The sequence below is a fragment of the Sturnus vulgaris genome, chromosome 4 (genome assembly GCF_052056855.1).
Source record: "Sturnus vulgaris isolate bStuVul1 chromosome 4, bStuVul1.hap1, whole genome shotgun sequence".
Taxonomy (NCBI): domain Eukaryota; kingdom Metazoa; phylum Chordata; class Aves; order Passeriformes; family Sturnidae; genus Sturnus; species Sturnus vulgaris.
The window spans coordinates 8,686,871-8,713,553 of NC_142246.1; the positions used below are offsets into that span (position 1 = coordinate 8,686,871).

Below are 26,683 nucleotides of genomic sequence, written 5' to 3' on the forward strand. Positions count from 1 at the left end.
ATTTTGCCTAGTTTGATTGACATGAATCGTTTTTTGATAGGAAAGATTCAGCACGAGCTTCCCATTTCTAGATTATATAGCGTGTCTGGTTTTTCTTTGGTAAGTGTAGTTTTTGTTTGTATTCATGGAACTCTTAGGATTTGACTGTTGAGTTCTCTGTGTCTTGAAGTGACAGATTTTGATTTCTCTGGGAAGCATATGTTTCTGACTTCCACTGGAAATTAGTGGAGAAATGTTCCATCACAGAAGCCTCATGGAAAAGCAGGGATCAGCCTAGTCCTCTGGACATTTGGTCAACAGAGAATCACTAGAGAAAGTATTGCCAGTTTCTTTACAAAAGAGCATTGACATCAAAATTTTCTCTTCCTGAAGAGAAATGTGAAATGGCATTTTGACACCTCAGCTTTGCTTAGATTTTGGGTAGTTTGTCTTTTCTTTCTTTGCTTAAAACATGAAATGTTTTGTGTATCTCTGGCTTTTTCTAACTGTGTAGTTAGTGCTCTGTGGTTAGTTCCAAGGATGCTTATCAGATGTCAGACTAGAAAAAGCGTTCACATAGGGAAGTTTAAACAGCAGCCTTGTGGAGATGGAATTTGCTTAGCTGGTACAAGATCAGCTGTGTCAGTCACTATGCTGCAGCTGACAGGGGACATCTGCTGGGGTAAACTACCAGGGTCTTCATGTGTTATATCTTGGCTACAGTCAGTATCTGTGGCTTGTTTAGGGGGCAGCTCAGCTGCACAGCCTGTAGACCAGCTGTAAGGGCTGTCCATGGCTTAGCAAGAGTTAATTAGCCAGCAGGGCTTCTAGGTCAGACACAGCATTTCCTAAGGATGTATTTTCATAATGAGCGTTTGAGAAAATCCTTTCAAAGGTGAGTGGGTAGTACTTTCTGATGGTGTCAATATGAAGAGTTTCTTAGAGGTTAAATAATATTGATTGGGTTCAGATGCTTCTGATTGCATGCAGCTTCTGACATGCCTTCTGCTTTCACCACACTGATTTATTGGGATGTGGTGACCAATGAAGTGATATCTGGGGCTTCTCTGTCCCCTTTGCTTTCCCAGCATGGGATGGGACAGTGGTTGAGGATATTTGCAGGGTTTTGGTTAAATGCCATTGTCCAAAAAGTTATGTACTCCCGATCAAAACATGTAGGTGTACAGTTTATCAACAGATATTGCTTGGAAGTGTCAGTTACTTTAAAGTGAGCAATTCATGTAAAATTTTATATATGTTACCCTTTTTTTTTTTCCTGCAGTTGAGGAACATATTCTACCTCTGTTTAGAGGACTGAAATGTTAATTAAATTGTTGCTTTATACTTGCCTTGGGGGGTGAAAGTGTATTTACTATCATTAGTATTTAGTTAGCATTATTCAGAGTTACAATAAGAAATTAAAGTGTAAATGCTATTGCATTTCTAATACAATTTTTTTTAAATTTAGTTCTTTTGCTTCTAACTTGGGCGCATTTTTAAAAATAATTTGTACCCATCTACTGTGTGAAAGAATAGTACTAGTCAGGAGCAGTTATGAGAACAAATTACTGATTTTTATATAGTAGGGATCTGATTTTCGCATAATTACGTAATACCAGAAACAGAGGTTCCAAAAAAAATAGTAAATTTTGGTCTAGTAATGGGAGTTGACAGTGTTTGCAGTAATAGTAGGGAAGTCTTGTATCCTAAAGGCACTGTATCCCTTGAAACTTCTTTTTGTACTCTTCAGCCCATGGACATCCCAAGTTTTAATGTGCAGAGTTGCTTGTGCATCCTTCTTAAGTGGTTGTGTTGCAGGTTCTGGGCAAAAACAACAAAGCAAATTTGAATTTATTGGCAAATTCACACTATCAGCTGTAACCTGGTGCTTATTGAGTTGTCTGTTTGCTCAGTTCTTCATTATGCTTAATTGCCAAGTTAAAATTAAGGGCTTAGTTCTTTGCTGGGTGACAGGCAGGATTGTGTGGTTCTGAGGCTGGGTTGACACACTATTGCAATGAAAATCTATAACAAACCTCCCTGAATTGCTGGAACTAGGAAAATATCATGTTTTGAGATGCTTCAGTTTTGTTTTTTTGGTTCTGGCTTTGATTTGCTACACAACCTCTGTGACTAATTAATTACCACACAGTTTGATTAATGAGTAGAAAAATGTTGTAAAGCTTCAGCTTATTTATGTCAATTGACAGGTCATTACAATTCAGCGTGGTTTAAACACATGTTACTGAGTAGAATTTTGTCTTTTGTTATTTGTGAAGTCAGTGTATTGGGAGTTGGCATATTTACTTCAGAAGCATTGTGCTGTGCAAAGCTGCAGCAGTAGGAAGGCAGGTAAGTCTGTCTCCTGTTTCTGGGGCTCCTCACAGAGACAGTCAGCAGTGACTGGCATACCCGTGTTTTGAATTCCATGCTGCTCAAGTGATAGTAGATAACTGCTTGTATCTCACTTGCCTCTTGTACAGCACATTTCCCACCTGCAACTCCAACTCATCTAGTAATCTTTTTAGCACTGGTCATGAGAGTTCTGCTTAACAAGCTTCTGGCTTTATTTTTATTATGTAGCTCTGCAGTGGATAGTCAACATGTATATTTAGCCCATATAATTTGGAAGGATAAATATATCAAGCAACAAAATTTGAACAAACAAACTTGTCATCTGGTTGTTCATGGGAAAGAGGCTCTAGCAATGTGGCACTTCCCACATTATTGCTATTGTTGGTTACAGAAGATTGGAATAAGCAGGGTTTGAACAGTTTTTGGAAAACTTCTAAAAATACACAATTTTTGTGTTACAAGCAGCTTTGTGGGCCTAGGTGTGCCAATCGCATTTTCACAACATTCTTTTTGGCTGGCAGAACTTAAAAACATGATTCTTCAGTGAAATGTCTCTTCTGTAACAAGTGCTATTTGAACTTTTAGGCTTGGAACAACACAAGATTCCTGTAGTGAAGATATGTATAGTACCTTGCTACAAAGGTATCATCAGCTGGAACAGGAAATGGGCCAAGTTGCTGAAGCATGGCTTGAATGCCAGAAAAGAATAGATGATTATGTTGATGAACAGGTAAGAGTCATGCAAACAGTCTCAAGACTGATTATGTAGGGAGAAGCATGCAGTCCATGCAGGACTGTGCCTTCAGTGAAGAATAATAATGTCTTGGGTATTTTTATCCAGGGCATTGAAGCAACAAAATGTAACTTTTTTCATTCATGTTAGTCATTCACAGTAGAAAAGCATTAACTTTCCAAGACTTAGTGGTGATTGCACAATGGCATTTTTAAATTGTTGAAGCAGATTGTTTGCTCTTGTTTAGAGATGGTCTTTGAACATTTTATAATTATGTTAGCCAGTAAATGAGCCACAAGAAATAAAAATAACCTATTCCACAAAACCCCCTAAGCTTTCAAAATGATAAGAGTGCTAAATGAAATCCAGAGGAAGTGGTAGCTTTTAAAAATTATGGCATGTGTCAGTGTGATGATGATCATTGTAAAGTTGTCAAAATGGGAATTGCAGCTTATCTCAATGCCTAAATATTTGGACCTCTGAAGCAGTCCTTTAATCAAGTGTATGATCTGATAGCTTATTTTTCTGAATTTGTGCTGTGTTTCAGAAAATAATCATGTTATTGTGCTGACTTCTACATTGCTGAGAGCTTAATTGTCAGAAAAATAGCTGTTTATTTTGCAAGTGGTTGTTTATACTCTTCAAAAATTTATCCTGTGGCTTTTGTCTCATGCTCAAAAAGCTCAATTTTTTTTAATACATCTTGCAAAAAGAGTGAAAATCTGCTTAATTCAATCTTAAGTGTTCTAGAAGAAAAATTTCTTGGAAATAACTGAAGATAGAGAATTCTATAGAACTTCCCTTCTATTTTGAAGTTTTATGAGTAATAGGAATATGGGGAACTAATTTGAGATTCTGTAATGCTATGTTGCTTCTTTAGATGACAAGCATACTTTAGTCTTATGATACACTGTAAATGTCCTTTACAAGTTGTTTCCTGTCTTGAAGATTTAAGTGAACTTTTACCATTAATTCCAGTGCCTTAACGATGGAGACAGGATATAACTAATTTTATTTTTAGAGTTTGCTCTATATTTGGGGACTGCATCTGTGAGCTTTGAGTTAAAAAGTTTTCTCTTGGTCTGGCTGCTTTTGTGCACCTTTATATTTGATTGCAGCTCAGTAAAATGTCATTATCTCACATTTTATGCTATTAGAAATCATCTTTCCCATGGGGTGAGGGTGTCATGGCTGTCTAATATTGCCTCTCTAGTAAGAAAGGAGTCCACTACCATCATTTAGCTATTTTTTTAAAATAACATTTCTGTGGAGTCACATTCATATTTGCTTTCTGACTGTTTGTTCTGCACCACTTGATAATCAGCTCTTAACTGACTTTTCTGTATTTCTTTATCAAGTGACCATGCAGCTGCCACAAGTCCCATCTTGTAGCATTTTTAAAATTTGCTCAGTGAAGCTTGTATCCTATGCAAACAGGCACTCTTCTCCCAGTTGGGGCAGTTGAATGTGATGACTGATTTCCTGATGACCAAAAGTACCTGCAAAGGTGGGGGAGGGGGGGCACATAGGGGAAACAATTGTAAAACTTAAACCATCAAATTTTAAAGAAGATACTGATATTTATATTGGTATTAATTTGTAGAAGAAAGATTTCACAGTCGTGCCTTAAACCTTGTGTTGGTGATAACCTGTGGTTATACTCTTTTGATCAAAACCACATTATTCAGTATAATCATCATACCTGAATTTGCAGTGATATTTTTGTCAACAAGATAGCAATGAGAAGGCCCTGCTAGTATAGAAAGTGTGGATCTTACCAGTAAATGTGTGCTCATCAGTTGCTTATTTCTTGGCTCAACAAAATTGTGAGGTTTTGTTGTAGCATTTGAAAGGTAAAAAAGCAAAGGAGGTTTAAGAATGGTTCTTATTTATGTATTGTGGAACTATACACAAAACAGGGCATCAGCAAAGGTAATTGATGAACACTCCACTACAATATGTTATGTTACTTGTTGGTAAAAAAAGAATAGCTCTTGCAAGCAATACAAATTAATTGTTTAAGATGGTGTAAGACAGCTGTGTCATGCACAGACATAACTTAATACTCTGCTGGGCCACGTGTGTATGCTGTGATAAAGTTTAGAATAAGGAATCATCTGTATAAGTGCCTGTATTAATCATATGTTAAATCTGAGGAAAATCTTTGGAATATCTTGAGTACAGGAGAGTGTTAAGTGTATGCAGCCTGTACATTCAGATACTGATTTCCTTACCAAACTTACACTGCATTTACCTGAGGAGGTCCTAGGTTATTTCAACAAGTAATGGCTACACAGTCAAATGTGCTTTGTGCCAAAGGGTGTTTCGTTTTGTTGGTTTTTTTTTTTCAACTGAAATGCTTTTGCTCGGGCAGAGCTTTTTGCTTGTCTTTCCATATTAATGTGTGATTTTTAATTTTTTTACACTCCTGGTCAACTTAATAGATAAAATAGCATAGGCTAGGCATAAATGGGTTTTTTTGTCTGTATGGTGGCTGTGTAGATAATTGAAGCAATTGGTATTTTTGTGTGCTGAGAGTTTGTGATAGGAGGAATTATTTTTATTGTAAAGAAAATTGATTCACATGTAGAATTTAGGAAGTCAAATGTGCAATTTACATTTGGTGCAGACTTTAAAATTTGGAAGTAACAAGCATCCTGTGATATATGTATGGACATCAGAGTTTTCACAGATGATTTAATGTTATATTTCTGTTCTGACCAGACTGCTGGCTTCGTTTCATGATTAAATCCATTTCACAATGGAAAACTACTTGTTCACCTGTCTGTCTTGCTTGTCTGATGGAGCTGAAATATTTCTTAGCCTCAAATAAATAGGGAGGAAGGAAGAGGGTAGTAGTGGCCCTCTCTTCTCCATTGGGCAGTGATAATAGTGTATTCAGTCCAGATGTACAAGACTGAAGTGTAAGTTTTTTCTTCTGACGGCATTTGGATTTATCTCTCACTCCCTAGGAGAGTTCGTGGGCATAATTCATGTGGTTTGTATTGCAGCTGCTTTGCTCTGGTGAAATAAATACTCACTGGGGAAAAGAAGGGAGGGAGAGAAGTGAGTTACTATTATTTATGGAATCAATAACTTTAGATACTTGTAGACATGGAGTATTGAAAAGACTGCAAAGGTGAAAGTAGGAAAACTTGAGTGTCAGCTCCTGTTCCCATTAGTGCTCAGGTACCAGGACTTAGCCCATGGTGTTTGCTGTGACAGTTTCTTGGCAGGCTTGAGTAGGCAGCTCCCAGTTAATGCACTGGCTGTTCTAAATGTCATTGTCTGGCGTTAAAAGTCTTCTCTTACAAAGTGCAGTGAATGGAGGTGGCTGACTGATGCTGAGGGTTCAGGTGTCAGGGCACCCAAACCAGTGACAGTTGCTGGCATTAAATATAGCTCAAGGGTTCTCAGGAGCTAATAGTCCATCCAGCATGAAATTTGATGTTGCTTGCCACAGGCTCTCCAGTACCTTTTAGTGTGTCTAAGAAATTGTATGAGTGATTTAAGAATATTTCATGGGTGCCCTTTTTTTCTTATTTTTTTAAACACATATGGATATGGTAAACTCATTTTTTTAGTGTTACTGTTATCTCACCGGAGCAAAGGAAATCCAAATCCACAGGGGTAACTAAAATGATGCTGGTAGCTTCAGAAATTAATTAGGCAAAATTTTCCCACTTAATACTGTTTCAGATCCCCTGCTTAAAAATTCATCTTCCTAAGTTAAATAATAATAGCAATAGTTTGCTTAGCTTAGTAGTGGGACTTTTAACTTTTTATCAAGTATGAATTTCTGCAGGCATGCTTTTGAAGATAAAAATAATGTTGCTAATGGTGGAACCTACTGGTCTTGGCTCACTAACCTAATTTATGAAGCAATTTCTTATATTCTATAAGCTGATATTTAGGTCAATTTTTAAGAACAACTGTAAAAGATAACCCCGGTAGTTGTTTTTCCTCACTGATGAAGTAATGCTGTTAAAATGTTTTAACGTACAACAGGAGGAGTTTTGTTCTTGCATTTTGTTGTGTTACAGTTCATGAAAGCTTTTGTGTCCCTCAGAGTCAATGTATTTACTAAATCAGAAAAATATCATTTGTTTACAAAAAGTTATGGACTCTTTGTACATTTATGGTGATATGATTTGAGAGACGAATAATTATAAAGTATTTTTGCAGCCTTAGATAAATCAAAGGGCATGAGGAACTTTGAGGAATAAATAGTGTTAGTCTAAGTCACTACTTTTGATTCTTTTGACTCTTTGGCTTATTAGTTCCACATGTAGTACTTCAGGGTTTACACTTGAGCCTGCATTGAGGCCTTGCCATAAGTCCAGTATCTCTAGATTTTAATGGATTGTAATGAATCTGAGATGTTGAGTATTTAATACCAATCACTGTTTATTAAAAATATTATGAAACTATTTAATGAAAATAAATATTAACATAAGGAGTAACAGTGGAAAAATCAGAGTGGAAAATACAAGAGAAAAATCATGTAAATTAATATAAAATATTTTGTTTAAATGACTCAAATTATTAGCATATAAAACACATTTCATATTGACTAAGTGTCTAAGTACTTGCAGAATATTATAGCTAAGCTAGGTTTAATGAAACAGGCCAGTTGACAACAAAGTAGGTTTTCTCTTGTTCTATCAATGAGCTTTCCTCAAATTCTGTTTTAGATGGCAATGAAAACAAAGCAGCGCATGCTAAAGGAAGACTGGGAATTTTTTAAACAGAGGCGTTTTATTGAAGAGCAGGTAGGATTTTTTTTTTATACCATTCTAAGTTATGCTAATGCTACACATATATTTATTTCTAAGATGCAAACGTGAGTGTGGTGTGTCATACTAGTTCTGTGTTCTAATTCTGCAACTATGCCAGGCATGAAATTTGATCAGCTAAAATACAGAAAAGTGAGATCCAAGAAGAGCAGGTAAAAGTATGTAATCTGATTTACTGGAAGGTAAAACATAAACACTGTGTCTTAGGACTGAATGCCAGGTGTTTAAAATCTTTGTACAAAAAAAGGGGAATTTTGGTTGCCTTAGAGTAGGAGCCAAAACAGCCAATACATTGAGTGTAGAGCTGTCTTGATCTACATGGTAGGGAATATTGTACTCAAGAGTTTAACATGCCTGTGTGTGTGCAGGAGTATGAGCCTCAGTATCAGGGCAGGTGATTCCACCTGCTGAGACTCCAGAGATAGCTCCTGCATCTGTTCTTTGAGGAAAGGGCTGAACAGAACTGTGTTCCTTTTTTTAAGCTGTAAGCAGAGAGGGGCCAGTAGAAGTTTCTACCTTATTATAAAACTGCTGTTTAAGACTCAGTACTCTTTTCTGCAGCCTAGAAGTGTTCAAGTGTGCATCATGCTTTCCATAAGAGTACAGTGGGCTTCGGCTAGAGTCAACTCTGGATGGAGAACCTCTCCGTTCCTGTACCAGTATGCAGAAAGAAACGCTAGTCATGAGCCAGAGAGAGTATGATAGTACATTTTAATAAACTTAAACTTAAGCTTAAATTGGCAATGTCTCAAAGCAGTCATCAGTAAGTACTTTTTCCCATAAGGAACATAAGCCTGTGTTAACCATGTCTTCAGAGCATCTGGTATACAGGTCTCCTCAGAGGACTTGAGGAAGAATCCTCTTTTTCTTTGATCCTAATTGGCCTTAAGTGAGCTGTAAGACCATGGCTGCTTAGGTAAGGATCAGGTCTGGGCATCTATAGAAGTGGGAGCTTAGGCACATCCTTGTTTAACCTAAGGCTTGTAGGTTTCTAATGAAATTAGGTGCTTTCAGGATTAGGCCTCTGCCAGGTGGAGATTATTTGGATTGTATTTTTTCACTAATGCAGTCAAGTCCTGTTTTGGGCAGCTACCTTTGACTTTATACCATTGCTGCTACCAAATTAGTCCGAATTTTTTTTTTTATTTGCAAGTTGAGGGTCAGTTTGCTTTCTCCATTTGCCAGCAGTGTCCTTTGTTGCATATCATGAAACAAGACAAAAGCTGCTCAAGTTCAAAATGCATCAGCAGAAATACCGTGCAAGATGTACATATGAATGAGTCAAGCAGTTGGACTTGTCCACTTTGCTATTTCATAGTAGAGACATACTTTATTTGAAGAGTATTGATGCCAGATGTTTGTTGTTTTAACTTTGGGCTTCCTTTTTGTGATCAAAATGCCAGATTCATGCAATGATTCTGAATTATTCTGCTTTTCAATTATTTTCCCCAAAGAACCCTTTTTGATTATGTAACTTGTCATTATGTGCCATTGAATTTTGATGGGAAGACTTGCACTACTAAAACACTGCCTTTACCATTTACTTCAGCTTAATAACAAGAAAGCACTATCTGGGGAGAACAACTTCACAGACACAATGAGACACATGCTGTCATCACGTTTGAGCATGCCTGACTGTCCCAACTGTAATTATAGAAGAAGGTGAGCTGATGTTTTTAGTATGAAATCATAATAAATCACTACTTTCCTGTTCAAGGAAAAAAGAAATACATTATTGGAACAAAGAATTGTGGTTATTTTAAATAAATGCTGGTTAAACAAGGTCATAAAAATCTGTAATTTCATTCTTGAACAGATGTACTTGTGATGACTGCAGCCTTTCACACATTTTAACGTGTGGCATCATGGATTCTCCCATAACGGATGATATCCACATTAACCAGTTACCACTACAAATTGATTCTGCTCCGGATTATTTATCTGAGATCCGCCCACCCAGTATGTCTTCAGCCAGTTCAGGATCGGGTTCCAGCTCACCTATCACAATTCAGCAACATCCCAGACTCATCCTTGCAGATAATGGTTCTGCACCAACTTTGTAAGTTCCATTTTCTGTTTTAAATTTTTATAGTGAATCGAACTTAGCCTGCCAATGTAATTTGCCTGCTTATCATTATATAATGCTACTTTTGATTCAGAAAATTATTTAATAATGGTAGTGTATTCAGCTGGCTAGAACTCCAGCTGTATGTTGTGCAAACATACATATGTTAAAAGAGATGCTGTCAAATTTCTGAAAATTTCTGAACATGCTGTATTGCTAGTGTTGCTAGAAGTTTTTGTAGTGTGTGCTTTTCCTGCTTTGCAATTACAAGGATATCAGATATGGATCTCCTTTAGAGCACTGGGTTAAAATGTCAGATTTTCCTAAACTAAGCAAGGAAACTGGCATTCCTTTCTTTCAAGGATTATCATTTCATATGAATTGCTTTAGTTTCTAAAAAAGCCTTTATTATATGGCTTTTAGGATTGTTGAGCCTGTGTTAATATGTCTTGCATCAAAAATTATTGTCCCTATCAGAAGTATCTGCCAGCCAATTTCTTATACTCTAATCAAAGTCATTATCAGATTTGAGATGTCAGTCTAATGGTGGACTTCCACCCCTTCATAATTCCAAAGAGTTTTAAAGCTCTTGGTGGGCTGGCTTTTTTACTTAGTATGGATACAGCTAACCAAGAGTCTCCTCTGTGATGTGATAAAGAAATACTTAAAAAACCCCCAACCTGAGTTACTTCTGGGATGGGAACACTGAAATAATCCAGTACCTTCTGTAGGTAGAGTCAAGGGAATTTGCTGTAGTGTTCCCTTATACACTGTGAACAAGGACAGTGCAGATGTGTGGGATGTTTCTGGTGACTGTCAGTCACTAAGTTCCATTTCCTCTAAACATTTATCTACTACCACCAGTGGTTTAATATTTCATTACAGAGCTGTAGTTTCTGAACCTATTCAAGGAGCACTTGAAAAGAGCTACATATTCTTAAATGTGTGCTTTGCCATTTTTATAAACTCTCACTAATTTTGGTGCTGAAATGTCAAAAATTGTTCAATTTGTCTCTTCAGAAACTAGTTCAGTTGAATCCAAGTAGTATTTACTGTAAGAAGCCTATTTTTAAGGAAATACCACTGCTACTTGGGGAAGTGCCATTTTATGTCTCATACTATCTGCTGTGTTTTGTTTCTTCATTGCACATTTGAAATATGCCTGATGGTACCATCATGTAATTAAATTTTGGCTCAGTATTTTATGGAATGCAACAAGATAAAAGTGCACAGTTTAAGAGTTCTGGATTATTGTAGCAACATGAACTAACCAATCTTTGCAACACTTCCCTGGAGTGAGTAATTAAACATGCACGTCCTTTTACTATCTGTCTGTAAGGCAAGAAAATTCCACTAAGTATTTTAGAGCAGATTCTGAAAAGCATGCAGATGTGGGGTTGTCTACAAACTAATTGCTATTAAGAGCTACTGTGATGTGTTCAGTTTGTCCGGTTTTATGTGTGACATTTAACATGTGGAAAAACTCAAATTTTGTATTGTGGGTTTTTCCACTTCGCAGTTTCTGTGAAGACATTGGCATAAAGCTTTTTTCATCAAATGAAAGGTCATCAATATCCTGGAATTACTAATTCCATAGATTTTTGATGAGAAAACAGTGTTTGAAAAATATTTTACCCAAAACCAATCAAGTTTCAATCGAGTTTGTCATTTAGACGTGTGACTGCTGCATTCAGGTTGTTTGATTTTGCTTGTTTGAAAAAGTAAATTCAGTTAAACAACTTGGAAGACCATCCATTGGCTCCTAATTTGAACATTTATACAAGGGATGCCCTCAACTTTATTTCATCTTGATATTCTAGCTGCTTTCACTGTAACTGAGCACTGTGATTTATCTAAGCCTCTTTTCCCCTCAGTGGTAGTGATGATGATGATGTTGCCCCATTATCAGCAAAATTTGCTGACATCTACCCACTGAATAATTATGATGATGCAGAGGTTGTAGCCAACATGAATGGAATCCACAGCGAGCTAAACGGCGGCGGCGAAAACATGGCATTGAAAGATGAGGTATAGCATTTACAGTGTCCTGGTTTCTTCTGGTTTTTGGATGTGCTCACTGGAGACATGCTTGTCCTTGTTAATGTCCCCATGTTAATGAGTTAATGTTGTCCAGTCTCCTCAGGTCAGCAGTACTAGCAGCAGTTCCTCAGAAGCAGATGATGAAGAAGCAGATGGGGAGAGCAGTGGTGAACCACCAGGGACTCAAAAGGAGGAAATGTCTCTAGGAAAAAGGACATTAAGGAAAGATGAAACAAAAATGGATAGTCCACCACCTTCTTACCCCAGTCAGCAGGTACAGTCATCTAAAAGCATCTTATAGTAGATTAATTTCTGAAATGTGGCTGTTGCATGAGAAGACATTTACATAGTCAATTTTTTAATTTAAAATATGAAGTTGTCAGTAGATACATGTGGCACCTAAAACAACTAATTGTTATATTGTCATGTCAAATAATCTTTTAGACAAAACCTGAAGTATGTTAGTTATATTGAAAGTTGCTTCAGGAAAAGGGGAAGAGCCTATTTCTACCTGTATGAATAAGAAACATAAACTATCAAGCATTTCTGTTTGGAAGATCAATCTGGCCTTTGCTGAAAATGAGTGTTATGTTATTTGAAATTCATTAGGGTGGAGAGTGGATGTTATGAATACGTAGTTAACACATTTCTTTCATATTCTCTTTGAGGATTATCTTTCCCTATGTAAACCCTGTGTATTTAAATCAGTTGCATGACTTAACGTCATGGGTCTTGGGATGTTTGTTTGTTTGTTTTTTAATGGTTTAAGATTATGAAGCTCTTGGCTGTGAGGTCATCAAACAACCTACAGAACCACCCCTAGACTATCTTCTCTGCTAGTAGGGGTGTTTGGTTTAACAACTGAGCACTAAAGCAAAGTATCCAATGGATTTGTCTTTGTAACCATGTGCATTTCACTCTGGGTTACCCTGCAGCTACAAAACAGGTCCACAGATTTGAGGGAGACTGTCACTTTTATTTCTTCTTACTGCACAAGAGAGCCCATATTGGTGCACCTTTGAGAGCTTAGACAACAAGTATCTCCCAGCAGATGTTATCCTCTGGTTAGGATATTTTAGGACCTTCCACTGGAAGTATTTTCTAATATGTTAAGAGTATTAAACTACTTTTCTTTCAGCAAGTATGTCGAGGATTTTTTCTATGTATGGCTGACCAATGCCATAAAAATTGCATAGGGTGAGACCTCTGTCAGACTAGTTTGAAACTGGTGAAGAGATTCGGTATTTGTTGTGGAAAATCAAATGAGATTATGTAAGTCTGCTTGCCTGAGGGAAGCCAACTAGAATGCTAGATAAAAATATAGATTTAGCCTTTCTCTTTTTTTTTTTTTCTTTTCTTTGACAAATAAGAATATTATCAGAATGACTCTGAGGAACTCTTAATGGCTTTTTTTTCTTCAGTCTGATCTTGTAATCAGAGCAGAGTTGTGTAGTGTATTTAAGTGATGGATTTCACTGGTACATATCATGTGAATTTGAGATTTTTTTGGCATTACCTCTTGAATTTGCTAATTTACCCAGTATCTCTGTTTCTCTTGGATTCCTTTTCAGTACCCAGTTTGTCAGAACTGGGTTTTGAGTCTCATCAGTTTGTTTGAAATACTTTTCCCATTTTCATTTATTAGTAGATAAGTGTTGATTTCTGGATAGTACTATTTTTTTTGTTATAAAGTTAAGGGTTTTTTTGTTTTTTTAATACACAAAATTAATTCAGTCATTGTATTTGGTTTATGAAATCTGTTATTTGTTAAAATACACCTTCTGCTATAGGCTGTATTGCTTTTAAGTGATAATGATGAGTTACTTGTTTCTGAGAGGAAGGGGTATTTAAGAAGAGCATCACCTGTCAGTTCTTCTCTAGAAAGCTAATACTTAATGTTACATTTTTGGAAAAATGTGAACTACCACATTGGTGGGGAAAAAGGAGAAATTGGCAAGTAGTCTTGGTATTGCTGCTGGTAAAATTATCTACCAGTGAAATGTCAGGTGACAGTGGCAGGAAACAGTTATGAGCTGAAAGGGAAATAGAGCTGCTCTTTCCTGGCTGCTTTTCTTCTAAAGTCTTGAGTTCTTTTGAGACAACAGAGGCTGATACTTTGAGATCAGTACAAGTTCCTGAAGTGTGGATTTTTCATGATTGGTGTGATTGTGAAATTTTTGAGAATTTGTGAGAAATGTCAGCCTCACACATTTACAGTGCAGTTGAGTTTGGAAGGGGCTTGTGCAGATAATCCAGACCAACCTTCTTGGTCAAAGCAAGATCATCTAGAGAAACTTGATCAGCTCAGTGTCCAGTTGGGTTTTGAGTACCACCATGAGTGGAGGCTCTAGAACTGTGTAGGTGCTATGTTCCAGTGTTCAGCCACTCTCATTGATGAGCGGTTTGAGGGGAATTTCCTGTATTTCAGTCTGTGTCCATTTCCTCTGATCCTTTCATGGGATAGCACTGAGAGGAACCTGGTGCTGTTCTCTCTGTTCCTCCCTTCCCCACCCAGTCAGGGAAGACACACTGGTGAGATCCCACTGAGTCTCTGTTGAGGCTGAACAGTCCTAGTGCTCTCATTTGCTGCTTGACAGATGCTCCCATCCTTGTGGTCCTTCAGTGGTCTGACAGCAGTGTCCCCATGTGTCATACTGGGGATCCTGGAACTGACCCTGGCACTGGTCTCACCAGTGCTTGCTGTTTGTGCTCTGCCTAATGCAGCTGAGGACTGCTTCTGATTTTATCAGCTAATCAACTCTTAGCACTACTTCCTACACCTATTTTTTTCCATATGCTTGGAAAATTGTGGAAAATACTAATCTAGTTCATTTTTTTCTTTTTATACTGGGGTAGTTGCCTAGTAATGATCAAATGTTGTCAAGGTTTGTATCAGTATTTTGTTTGTTGTCACTGAAAGTGGACATTAAATCTCTGTATGGTATGAAATCTCTCAGTTTTTAGGGTATTCTTCTAAGTAAGAGATTATTCACTAGTGCTTTTGCTTCACTATGAGGCCTTTCTATTGGTACTAGAAAAAACTTCTGTGGATGCTCTGAAAATATTAATTGATGTATGCAAAATGAAATAATACTACTGATTACTAAGATTTTATGCATGTTGAGTAGATTGAATTGTTTAATGGGTTTTGTTGGGGTTTTTATAGGCTGACCAAGGTCCAAATGCTTGTGAATGTCACGTTTGCAAACAAGAAGCCTCAGGACTAACAGTCTCTGCACTTGCAACTGGACGCCTGCCTGCTGGGCACCAATTTATGAATCCTGAAAAACCTGCACATCCTGCACTTCATCTTTATCCTCACATCCATGGACATATACCATTGCATACGATTCCTCATCTGCCTCGTCCACTTATCCATCCCACCTTGTACACTGCTTCTCCCTTCACACACAATAAGGTAAGCCTGATGGATGCATCTCCATCCATGGAAAAATTCTGTACAACTGTATAAACCAGCATGACTGAGTGTCAGTGAAACAATAAGAAGTTGCTTTAAATCGTGGTTTGGTTATAATACTCCTTTTGCAGGGAATGGTGAGGGGCAGGGAGTAAGACAAATTCAGAACTGCTGGAAGGTTCGTACAGAATGACTGAGGGTATTTTTTTGTCAGGAAGACTGATAATGTCTCACTGTGATTAGAAAGCATATTGAATCAAATGAGTCTTGCATGCTGGAAGCAGTGATGGGACTTCAGTCAGTGTAAGAGAACTATTACATCTTCATTTCATATATATCAGAAAGATTTAGTATTTCATTTTGGCAATAATATTCTGCGATTTGTAGTTAAAATTTTTGTGGATTCTTCTCTTTTTTTTTTTGGTTGGAGCTCGTTGGGTTTTTTTGAGAAAACAGAGACATAGAAGTCTTAGTTCATATTTGTAAGGGGTTTTTTGTCCTTTAAGAGAACTTGCATTTCTGCAGGCTCTGCAAAATTCTTTTGACCTTAAACCTGCAAGTAGTAAACAAGAGAAAGGTATGGAACAAAAATTGGGACCAAGTGACAGCTTTTCAGAAATATGAGTCTAAACCAAGCATTCCTATTAATGGGGATGTTATTTCACATGTGTTTATGTGTTTAAAGCAGCTGAGCTGTGGGTGCTGCTGAGGGGCAAAGCCTTTGTCATTAGGTACATCTTTGTCATCTCTTGTCTGATCCAGTGATCAAGGTTGCAAGGAGAGTAGAATAATCCACCAAGATGACTCTTACTTGCTCTTTTTGTCCTTCTTGACATCTACTTTGGGTTTTCCTGTCTTGGGTGTCTCTTCCTTACTTCTGCTCCGTAGCTGCAATGTGCCAGCAGCAACCCATTGCTGTTGTTTCAAAACCATATTGTTTCTTTGCACCCATGTATACAAATTTTCTTCAATGCAGGTTATTCCAGCCTCTCCCCCGTTCACCATTAGGCAGATAATGAAAATCCTTTTTTATAAAAAAGAGAGACTAGGTATATAAGCAGTTTGTTTGCCCATGAGTTTCATGTCTGAAATGTCATTGGACTCAACTGATAACTTTAATATCTCATCTACTTCTGCATAGCTTTTAATTTGCATCAAATCTATTATAAAAAGAGAACAAACCTGCTTTTCCTTGGCTTTTTTAAAGGTGGCAGTAATTGAATATAATGTTTATGTTGCATGAGGTCTCCGGGAAAAAGGTTATTTTAGAATGTGTATAAACAATTTCATCCAGAAGAAATGGGGTGAGCCCGAACAACGTGTCTTTAGAAAACAAGAAAAAGTGTGTGCTTCCTTCCCCCCCAACCCCGAGTTGGTTCTTAAAAGGAAAGGGTGTATTCTTTGCCTGTTAATTTTAAGTTAGGAGCCACCTGAAAATGAAAAAAGGAAGAAAATAACCAACTTTTTGTTTTATGTGTTTTATTTCTTTTTCTCTTGCCCTTATTTCCACTGTTGTCTTCTGTGGTAATAATTGTCACGTCAAAGAAGATTGGTTTGTTTAGGCAGCTTATGCTTTGAAAGGTAGTGATTCCTAACAAGTTCTAAATTCATGCAAATACTGCTTTTAATTATATATTAACACAACTGTTTTTTGAGATTTGAATGGTTTTTGTTCATCAGTTAGTTGATTCTAAAAGCAATGCTTTGTGAGTGTAAAATATATACATGTATATACAATCCGCAATATATGCGACAATTATCAAGGAATTAGTCTTTTTATCATTCTGGGAAATCGTGTCTATTATGCTTTTGATAATGCTTTTCCTGGTTAAAACACTATGATTTGAATATTGCTGTTGGAGTGACTGTGTAAGCAAACAGAATATTAATGGAGAAAATACTCTGTTTTTGTTGTAGGCATTACCACCAGCCCCAGTTCAGAACCATACAAACAAGCATCAAGTATTCAATGCATCTCTCCAAGATCATATTTATCCAAGCTGTTTTGGAAGCACTCCAGATTGGAATAGCTCTAAATTTATAAGTCTTTGGGGTTCAGAGGTGATGAATGACAAGAACTGGAATCCTGCTACATTTTTGCCTGACACAATTCCTGGTGAGGGTTTGTTACTACTTCACACTGACTAGTTAAAAGCTTTATGTTTTATGTTTCTTTTCAGGAATGGTGGGTTTTATCGCCATGGTTTTATAAGATGGGATTCTGGCAGATTTGCTGCCACTTCTACTTCACTTGGGCTGAAAATTGAAAAATAAATTCTTACCTCCTGGGGAAAAGATGCTGAAGGCAAACAAATAGCATGCTGGTTTTCAGCTGTGGTCATTGTAGAGTTATGTTTGTCTTCAGAAGTTTAATATTGTAAAGAAATGGCAAGTAAAGGAAAACTTAAATAACTTTTAAACTTCTCCACAAAACCCTGCCTTATTTTTACAGGGTAGTAAGAGCACTAGTAATGAGGCAGTGTGTCCTGTTTCTTACAATGCACACAGATAACTGCATTATCATTCAGAAAGACAGAGGCATAAATCTAGAAAACGATTAATTTAAGCCAGGAAGCATTTGCAAATCCTAATGGTTAAAGTGAAAGAGAAAAAAAGAAAATTAGAGAGAGAGAAATCTTTCCATTCACATCCTAGCAAATACTAAAAAGCCTTCTTTTTTTATTCGACTTATATAAAAAAGAAGTCTTGGGGGGTTTGTGTGTTGGCTTTCTTTTTCAGACTCATCTGCTGCTAAGTTGTTCAGGCTACTACAACAGTACTTAAAAAGAAAGGCATTAAAAATGTCCTGAAAACTTCCCCAGTAGGACAGCTCATCCCTTTACAAATGTAGTTGTGGGTAGCTGTTCCAACAGATGGTTGGTGGCAGACTCATCTGTGAGATCTATCACAAAGGTGTTTCTGTTAACTGGAATTTCAAATAAATAAATAAATAAATGGTTTATCATTTTGTATATATAAAAGGATATGTTGTTCCATCTTATTTTTTTGTGGCCTACCTGGATTTCAGATAGTGGAGATCCTATATTTAGCATGTAAAACGTTGTCCAATTGAAATTTTTTAATTATAAATGGATGAAGGTATCTGTAACACATTTGCTACTTGTTAACACATATAGTAACATTCTCAGAGTTCTCTCTTGAGGGTTTATGATTCTGCTCTGAGACTTCCAGCACATTTTGTTACAGCTACATTATTTGGGAGGATGGAGAGGAAAAGGAGAGGATTCCCTTCACTAATCCTACTAATGCAGCATTAACAATATATCCTGTGTCTACATCTGAATTATTGAATGTGTAATTCTAGACTCTATAAAGACACTCCAGTAATTATGTGATTCTTAATTACTCTGTGTGTTTCAATTGAAGGGAGTGATATATTAGCACCAGCACTCTCAGAAATAAGACCCGAAGCACTTCCTACTACATCTAGCAATGAAACAACAGCAGTTACTGACAGCAAAGAGAAAAAAAATGCTGCGAAGAAGAAATGTCTGTACAATTTCCAGGATGCCTTTATGGAAGCTAATAAAGTTGTCATGGCAACCTCTTCTGCCACTTCTTCTGTCTCCTGCACAGCAACTACAGTGCAGTCAAGCAGCAACCAGTTCAAAGTATCATCCAAGAGACCTTCATCAATAGGTAAGGATTTGTAACTCACATACAGCTTCAGTAACTGGCTCAAGTACGTTTAGCTAACCATAAGGATTTATGTAAGTGTTAAATGTAGAATATTACAAGTCTTGATTTTTCTTAATTTCTGTTATTACTCTTGAATTAATCTCTGTACTTCTGGATTGAAGAACTTTGTGAAAGACCTTGATGTTAGGGTTTGAAACTGGTAATACAAAGGAGTTTAAATACAGCTATTTATATAGAAGCTGAGGATAAAAAGTACTTTATATGATTTTATGGATGGTTTATGGGGACTTAATAATTATTTTTTACTGTAAGTGGTTTCTTTTTTCCCCCAATTTAGGTGAAGTGTTCCACAATATTAATAAAGAGGACCACAGACATTCTGCACCAGTTGCACCACGAAATAGTCCTACCAGTTTAGCATCCCTTCCTTCACTGTCTCCTGCAGCACTGTCTCCAGCCTCCACACCGCATCTTCCAAATCTTGCTGCTCCTTCATTCCCCAAAACTGCTGCAACAGCCCCTGGATTTGTGGATCCTCATTCAGGTCTTTGTCCTACTACAGTTGCACCTCCTACTTCAACCACAGACAGCTCTGTAAGTGCCCCACCAAGTGTCTGCAGGTAAGTTTGTTGTTATTCTTGCCATTCCCTTTTACAGTGGAAACAAAATGAAAATAGGTAACCTCTTCTCCTTTGCCACTGGTTGTAGTGTGAAAGCTGTGTTTGTGTTCAGCAAATGGGACCAAGTGCAGATATTTAGTGTGTAACTTGGTGTGAGACTTCACCAACATGATTTAATTTTGAACTCCAGTTACTGAATTTAGAGGCTTGAAAGCAGATGTTTGCTCACTTTTAGAAATGTTACCTGGGATATACAAGTCAGAGTGTTCTTTCTTACTCTGATTACTGGTTAATGATTGCTGCTGCTGAGACACAAACCTCTTGTGTAACTTACCTGTTTTCTGTCATCTTGGCATTACGTGGCAAGCAGGAAGGAAAGCTGTGAAAACTTACTCTGTAATTTAGCTCAAAATATAAAGAGATCCTGAAACCTGCCACATAGTGACACATTTTCCTGGCTACACTTAAGACGTCTTAGATATCAGTCCTACCCTTTATAAAGTGGTTTTAGTTTGGAAGGATTTTGTGGTTTCTGAAGGTTTTCAAAGGTCTTGGAGCCGGGAAGGACTTTGGTGGGGTTGTCTTCTGGTCATTTTATGTACTGTGGCAGGCTGACAATGGTGCCAGCCCTTTGATGTGTCTGAAGGGTGGAGACATAACAGAAAAGCAGTTGAGTCATTGCTCTAAGCTCTCTGTGACCTGTAGGACTGTGATCATGGATGCTATGAATGTAGTCTCCTGGCTGCTGTAAGTTTTCAGAAGATGTTGTGAGATTTAGGTAGATTTGGTAAATGCTTCTAAAAGTGCCCTTATTTCTGTTATCAACGGGTTTTATTGATGATATCTCAAGATAAGTGACTGTTCTTTCATACTTGAGAAATTACTGCCATTTTGTAAAGAGTTTTTCTTACCTAGTGCAGGGACATAATTGAATACGGACACAGTAGAAATCCAACTTTTTATCATAGTTTCCAGGTGCTAACATGGTATTTTTAGTTTGTAAAAAAAAAAAAAAAACAAAAACCTTAACTGGCAGACACAGAAGCAGTGATTGCATTCTGGGGAGGGAGAGTGAGGTTAGAAGGAAAATTTATACATATTCTGTAGATAAGTCAGACTGTTTTCACCTTTAACATTAGAACAAAGAAATACTAATGAGAGACAAGAGAGGGGATTTTTTAAATACTACTTTCTTTCAAAGCAGAATCACCTCAGTTTTAGAAGACCTGGGCAGTAGAAATGGTGTCTGCACAGTTATACAGAGCTCTGGGGGAGTCAAATAACATGTGCCTGCTTATTAAGGAGATGTGCTAGTATTTCCCCTTCAAAATAAAGTTGCAGACAGGGTAATGGGAACTTTTAGGCTTTAGCTGACCTTGGATTTTTTTTTAAGCCAAGAGCTTGAAAATCTAAGACCAGGAGATTTGCAACTGCATTTGAAACCTTGATGCTACAAGTGAGATGGGCAGCAGTTTCAAAACTACTCCATTTTAAAAAGCTAGTCACTTCTTCTAAAATACTTTACCTGTTTAAAGCCAGGAAGAACAATTACAAAACTCACTCTCTAGTCTGCTTGTTCAGGGAGTAATTCCATTAGTTTTTTAGAGATCACTTTCCTGTGTATCATTTTATCCTAATACTTGGTTTTAAATGTCTCCATTTGCAGGCTAGTGAATGAAAGCTTTAGAATTTGATGAATCACTAGTGGCTGCTTGAGATCCATTGCTCCTGGTAGAGGCAGGACATGTATATATTTCTTTAAAAAAATTATTATATATAATAATATTATATACCTTATTTATTATCATTAAGATTTTATAAGTTTTTTTTTTTTAATTTAACATAGTGATCCTGATTGTGAGGGCCATCGCTGTGAGAACAGTAACACGTATGATCATCAGCAGTATGATGGAGAGGAGAGCCAGGATGAAGATAGCTGTTCAGAGCATAGCTCCAGTACCTCAACTTCCACAAATCAGAAGGAAGGAAAATACTGTGACTGCTGTTACTGTGAGTTCTTCGGCCATGGAGGAGTAAGTTTTTGTAATTTAAATGCTTTTGTTTGCTTTTTTGTCACTTACTCATCATCGGTTGCATGTGATTTATCAGATTGCATCTTAGGGGATGGCACTGGAACTCACTCAAGAAGTTGTAAAAGGAGTTAAAAAGTAATTTTCCTCTTTGAAATGAAGGATTGAAATAAACCTTTCCAGTTCAAAGCATTTAAGAGCAATAAAACTGACTAAAATTTAGGAGGCAACTGACTTGGATAATAGATGCCATGTTTGACTGAAACTGCAAACAGGGGAATTGAGCCATTTAAATAACTTTACGAAATTCATTCATGCCTTTGTAGTACTGTAGTTAAAATTAATGTGGTGAGGCTGGGTAAAAGTATGCTTTATATAGGGTATTAGTTTGAATCTTTACAGCAATTTATCAACTAGTCCACAATGTGTAAGAATAGCAATCCTCAAAGTATTCACTTCAATACAATTTTTTAAAGGGAGAAAAAAAGAAAAAACTCTAGATTCTTAGCTAAAATAGAACACATTAATTTTTTCTTAACTTGTAAACTTATGTATGGCCTGTTTTATACTGGTACAATTTGAGTCACTGGCATTTTTCCTATTTGAAGTAAAAGCTCGGTTTATTTGCCACGTATTTGATCAGGTCAGTTTCATCTTAGTTCTTCAAGTGAATTAAAAGCCCCTGTGGCCTAAAGGGGCCAGGGAGGGGATCCCATTTCTCCTTGCATGTTCCCACCATGTCCATGCTTGATTTGTGCTTGACTGCACAGTAAGTTACTCATTTGAAGTGGCCAGATTTTTAAGTTAATAGGCTTTGTTTTGCTGGTTTAGTGAGTTGAACTGAAGTAGTTGCCAACAGATGGGCAGCAGGTCTGGTAACAGGAGCAGAGAGGGTAAAGCTGTCACAGAATGACAGACTCACATCTGACTCGAAGGAAGTCAAGCAGGAAAAGAGAACTTTATTTACATTACATGTCTATTTATAGAATTGCAGCTATGATCATGGATTGGACAGTGATGGTAAGACCTCTTCACTCCATTAGCTCATCACATGTCCCTCAATTCTCTCTTCCTCCAAGGAGGAATGCAAAACCAGAATATTCACCAGAAAGAGTGTGAGAAAGTGCAAAAGAATTCCATCAACATCAGAAGGCCAGAACACAGGTGCAACATAAAGCATCGACAGGGGGAGAAGCAATGAGAAGTTGAGAGGCAGGAGCAGCAGTTGGGAATACAGATGTGGAACATGATGCAAGGATTCCACTTGCAGCAGTGTTGTTATTGATGGGACTCTGTTGGAGGGTATATTGGCAGGTTTCTGTGCAGGATAGTCAGCCCTTAACAGGTACAGCCCAGAGTCTTGTGTAGCTCAACCTCTGAAATAGATTTCACAGGAAATAAAAACAGAGCCAGTGTCTGCTCCTTTGAAATTTCCAAGCACAGCATACCAATCACATGAGAATATGGAAATAAAAGTCTTTTTTTCTTGCTTTTAGAGGTTTCTTGTTGTCTTCTCACTCATGCCATCTTCCTCAAGATAGCTGTTCTTTCAGTTGTAAAATATAGTTCAGAAGCCAGCACCAAGTCTGGCAGGTCTCTTGCCTGTTAAATACACTTTAAGTTCACATACAAACAATGAGTTTGATAGTCAGGTTTGGACCTCCCATGTTATTTGAAGGGAGAGTATTTTGAAATTTCAAAATCTCAAAAGCATTAAGTCACTGACATATTTTTATTTAGTTACTCAATTTTTGTTGTGTGTCATTCAGCCTCCAGCTGCACCAACCAGTAGGAATTATGCAGAGATGCGAGAAAAGCTTCGTTTACGTTTAACAAAAAGGAAAGAGGAGCAGCCGAAAAAACCAGATCAGATCTCTGAAAGGGAAAGTGTTGTTGACCATCGAAAGGTGGAAGACTTGCTACAGTTTATAAACAGCTCTGAAACCAAACCAGTAAGCAGTTCTCGTGCAGCCAAGCGAGCCAGGCATAAGCAAAGAAAGGTAAGATGTAAAAGTATGTTTATCCTAGACCTCACACTTTTGAATCTGTGCACTCCCCTTAAGTATGCCACTGTCACTGTACAGTGATTTATCCTCATGCTGTAATTGTTTTTTGTGTAGTTTGTGGTACACTGCCAGTTTGTTTTTATGCAACTGGCTTACTTGTTTTGGTGCTACCTGAGGAGTTACGTACTAAACTGGGAGGATTCCTCAAAATGCCATTGTCATGTGTTTTGGTGCAAGTCAGCTTTATATTGGAATTTCCCACACTTCAGAAGGTTATTTCTGAGTATCAGAAATGTTACAAATGTTACTGTTTTGTAGCATTGACATTTAAAAGCGGGGGAAGTTGTGAAGTCGGTGTTTCTGTACTGGGATAGTGGCTTTGATAAAGTATCGCTGTAGGAAACCAGGAAACATAGGTCAGTGCTTTTATGAGAGAGGAAGAGTTATGATTTGGTATTTTTAGGATAATTGCACTGAACATCTTGCTGGTCCTGATTGACAGATGTTAGGTGATTTTCCTTGTGATGACACAAAGGCTTATCCCAAGCTGGAGTGGCAAGCTGCAGGGAGGCGGCAGGGAAGAAGAAATTACAGGTTGCTTTCAAATGAAAATTGGCAAAAAAGATTTCTAAAAAACTCCAATGTGCAGCAGTGAAATTATTTTTTTGGAAACAGTATTTGCTGAGGATAATATAGAGGAAATACGAAAGAGGAATAACAGAGGAAATAGGCTTTTCTTGTAAGTTGGGACAGGCAGGAAACCTTTTCTTAGAGCAATTCAAGTATCAGCCATAAGTATAAATGAATATTTTTGATTTTGGGTAAGTGTGTTATGTGATCACACTGCAAATATTTTCTTGTTTGTGAATTTTCTTCTGGCACTACTTCTGCATTCTTTAAATGCTTCCATGGGTTTGGAAGACCTAATGTTCACAAGTTGAATTCTATGTGTTCATGTTGCAGCTTTGTTCAGCATATTGATGGTTTAGTGGATTATTTATAAATAAAATTAACTTTGTAAAATTTGCAGTGCTAAATTCACTTTGTTCTTACAGTGCAGTTTGATCATAAGAAGTGGAAAATTCCCACAGGATCATTCTCATGAGTAATTCTCATTTTTTGAATGATTTCTGTAACTGTGAAAAAGTAATGCCATACAGACGCCTCTAAATGTGCAGGAAAATAAATGGTCAGGGTTGTTCTCATTGTATGACTGTTTCATTTTGCTAATGATGCAAGATCAATGCTGGACAGCAAAGTTTAGGCATTGGCAGTAATGGCTAGCAAAATCCCTTATGTCTTTGTTTTGGTTAATGAACTAATGGCTGACAATGGAAAACTGCCATCCTTAGAATTTTTGACAACTTTTAATATAACTATTATTTGCTTAGTGTTTTGGTGCAGAATGTTTTTAATTATTTTTCTTCCTAACATTACTGGTCTCTGAAACAGAGCAGCTCTGCTACCATAGCAAGAGAACAGGTAAAGGCAAATTTGAGTTACCTTAGAAACACATGCAGTCTTTGAGAAGAAAGCTGAATGTTTTGTGGCTATAGAAAACTTTGACATGAAGTTAGGCTTAGCAGTAGGGAAGAAAAAAATCAACAGTTGATATTAAAAAGTCAAATGAGTTACAGAAACATAGAAAATGTGAATAGAGAAAGGATTGTAGTGTATTTTAAACGGCAGCCTTTGTATACTTATTTGCTTGCTCTGCCAACTTACAGATGAAGTATGTTCATATGTTCACATCCTAGGATTTATAATGTTCTTAAAGAAAAGTAGTATTAATCCCTGAAGCTCTAATTTCCAAAATATTTGTCACTTTCAATAAACCTGTTGTTATTTTGCAGCTTGAAGAGAAAGCTCGACTTGAAGCTGAAGCCAGGGAGAGGGAGCATCACCAGTTGCTGGAGGAGCAGAGGCGGCGTGAGGAAGAGGAAGAAGAGAGACTGAAACAGGAATTACAACGGCTCCAAGAGCTTCAGCAGTTGCGGGCTGTAAAGAAAAAGAAGAAAGAGAGAACAAGTAAGGACTGTCCAAAGGCAGATCTGCTCACTAGGAACTGCCAGGCAGTGAAGGAACCTGTCCCAAATGCACCTGAAGACATTCAGAATGGTACCCTTGAGCAATCAGAAAAGATGGAAACCTCAGCTGGTTCACTGTCAAGGCATGTGAATCACACAGAACAGAGGCCAGTTCTAGAGACGGGCTGTGAACTGTCCAATCCTGTCAACACTAGAGACTCGAAGCTGCTTTATCAGAAAGAGGGCAGTGTAAAGCAGCATGAGCCCCTCTCTTTTCTGCTTGATATTATGCATCAACATAAAGAAGGAAACAGCAAGCAGAAACTAAAACAGATGAACAAACAATGTGTTGAACAAGTGAAAAAGCCTGTTGAAGCCCCCAAAGCAGCTGAGATTCAAACTAAAACCAGAAACCAAATAGAATCCAAAGCAAAAGCAGCAGAGCTCCCAACACTTGCAGAACCTAAAAAAGATGAGAAGAAATTAAACAATAACAACAAAAAGCAGTTGAACCATGTAAAGGAAGAGAAAGCACCCGTAACAAGTGAATCCCCGTCACCAAGTGAACAGCAGCAAAATAATAAGCTAATACTTGCAGATTCTCCTCAACCAAAAGGCAAGAACAAGAAAAACAAGAAGAAAAAAGGAGACAAAGTCAACAATTCCATTGGTAAGTGTGTAAGAAAGTTGAAGAACTTGGGTTATTTTCTCTTCTTACTATTTAATTCCAGATGTCTGACATATTTATCTTCAGGCATTCCTGCCATTGCAAATCAGAGAAACTGAAAAACTGGTGTCAAGAAAACTCAAGTCATCAGAATTGCAACAATTAAGAGATGGATAGCGTTTTAGTAAAAAAGTATAGGATGCTTTCAAAAACAAATGAGTAAGCATGTGCTCTAGGTTTTGTAGGGGGTTTGTCCATTAGGCTTTCCAGGAGACAGGCTTTCTTTT

The 26,683-nt window shown here is 37.3% G+C and overlaps 1 protein-coding gene across 1 annotated transcript in view; it reads left to right on the forward strand.

Moving 5' to 3' along the window:
• Positions 1–26,683, forward strand: part of FAM193A (family with sequence similarity 193 member A) — a 76,197-nt gene that overhangs the window by 43,282 nt on the left and 6,232 nt on the right. The window contains exons 8-20 of the mRNA XM_014895251.2: positions 2,920–3,064; positions 7,762–7,839; positions 9,413–9,525; positions 9,680–9,922; positions 11,803–11,956; positions 12,063–12,242; positions 15,135–15,386; positions 17,304–17,502; positions 18,774–19,046; positions 19,384–19,666; positions 21,513–21,699; positions 23,466–23,696; positions 25,556–26,399. Of these exons, the coding sequence (XP_014750737.2) occupies positions 2,920–3,064; positions 7,762–7,839; positions 9,413–9,525; positions 9,680–9,922; positions 11,803–11,956; positions 12,063–12,242; positions 15,135–15,386; positions 17,304–17,502; positions 18,774–19,046; positions 19,384–19,666; positions 21,513–21,699; positions 23,466–23,696; positions 25,556–26,399 (3,182 nt within the window). The remainder of the gene's footprint in view (positions 1–2,919; positions 3,065–7,761; positions 7,840–9,412; positions 9,526–9,679; positions 9,923–11,802; positions 11,957–12,062; positions 12,243–15,134; positions 15,387–17,303; positions 17,503–18,773; positions 19,047–19,383; positions 19,667–21,512; positions 21,700–23,465; positions 23,697–25,555; positions 26,400–26,683) is intronic.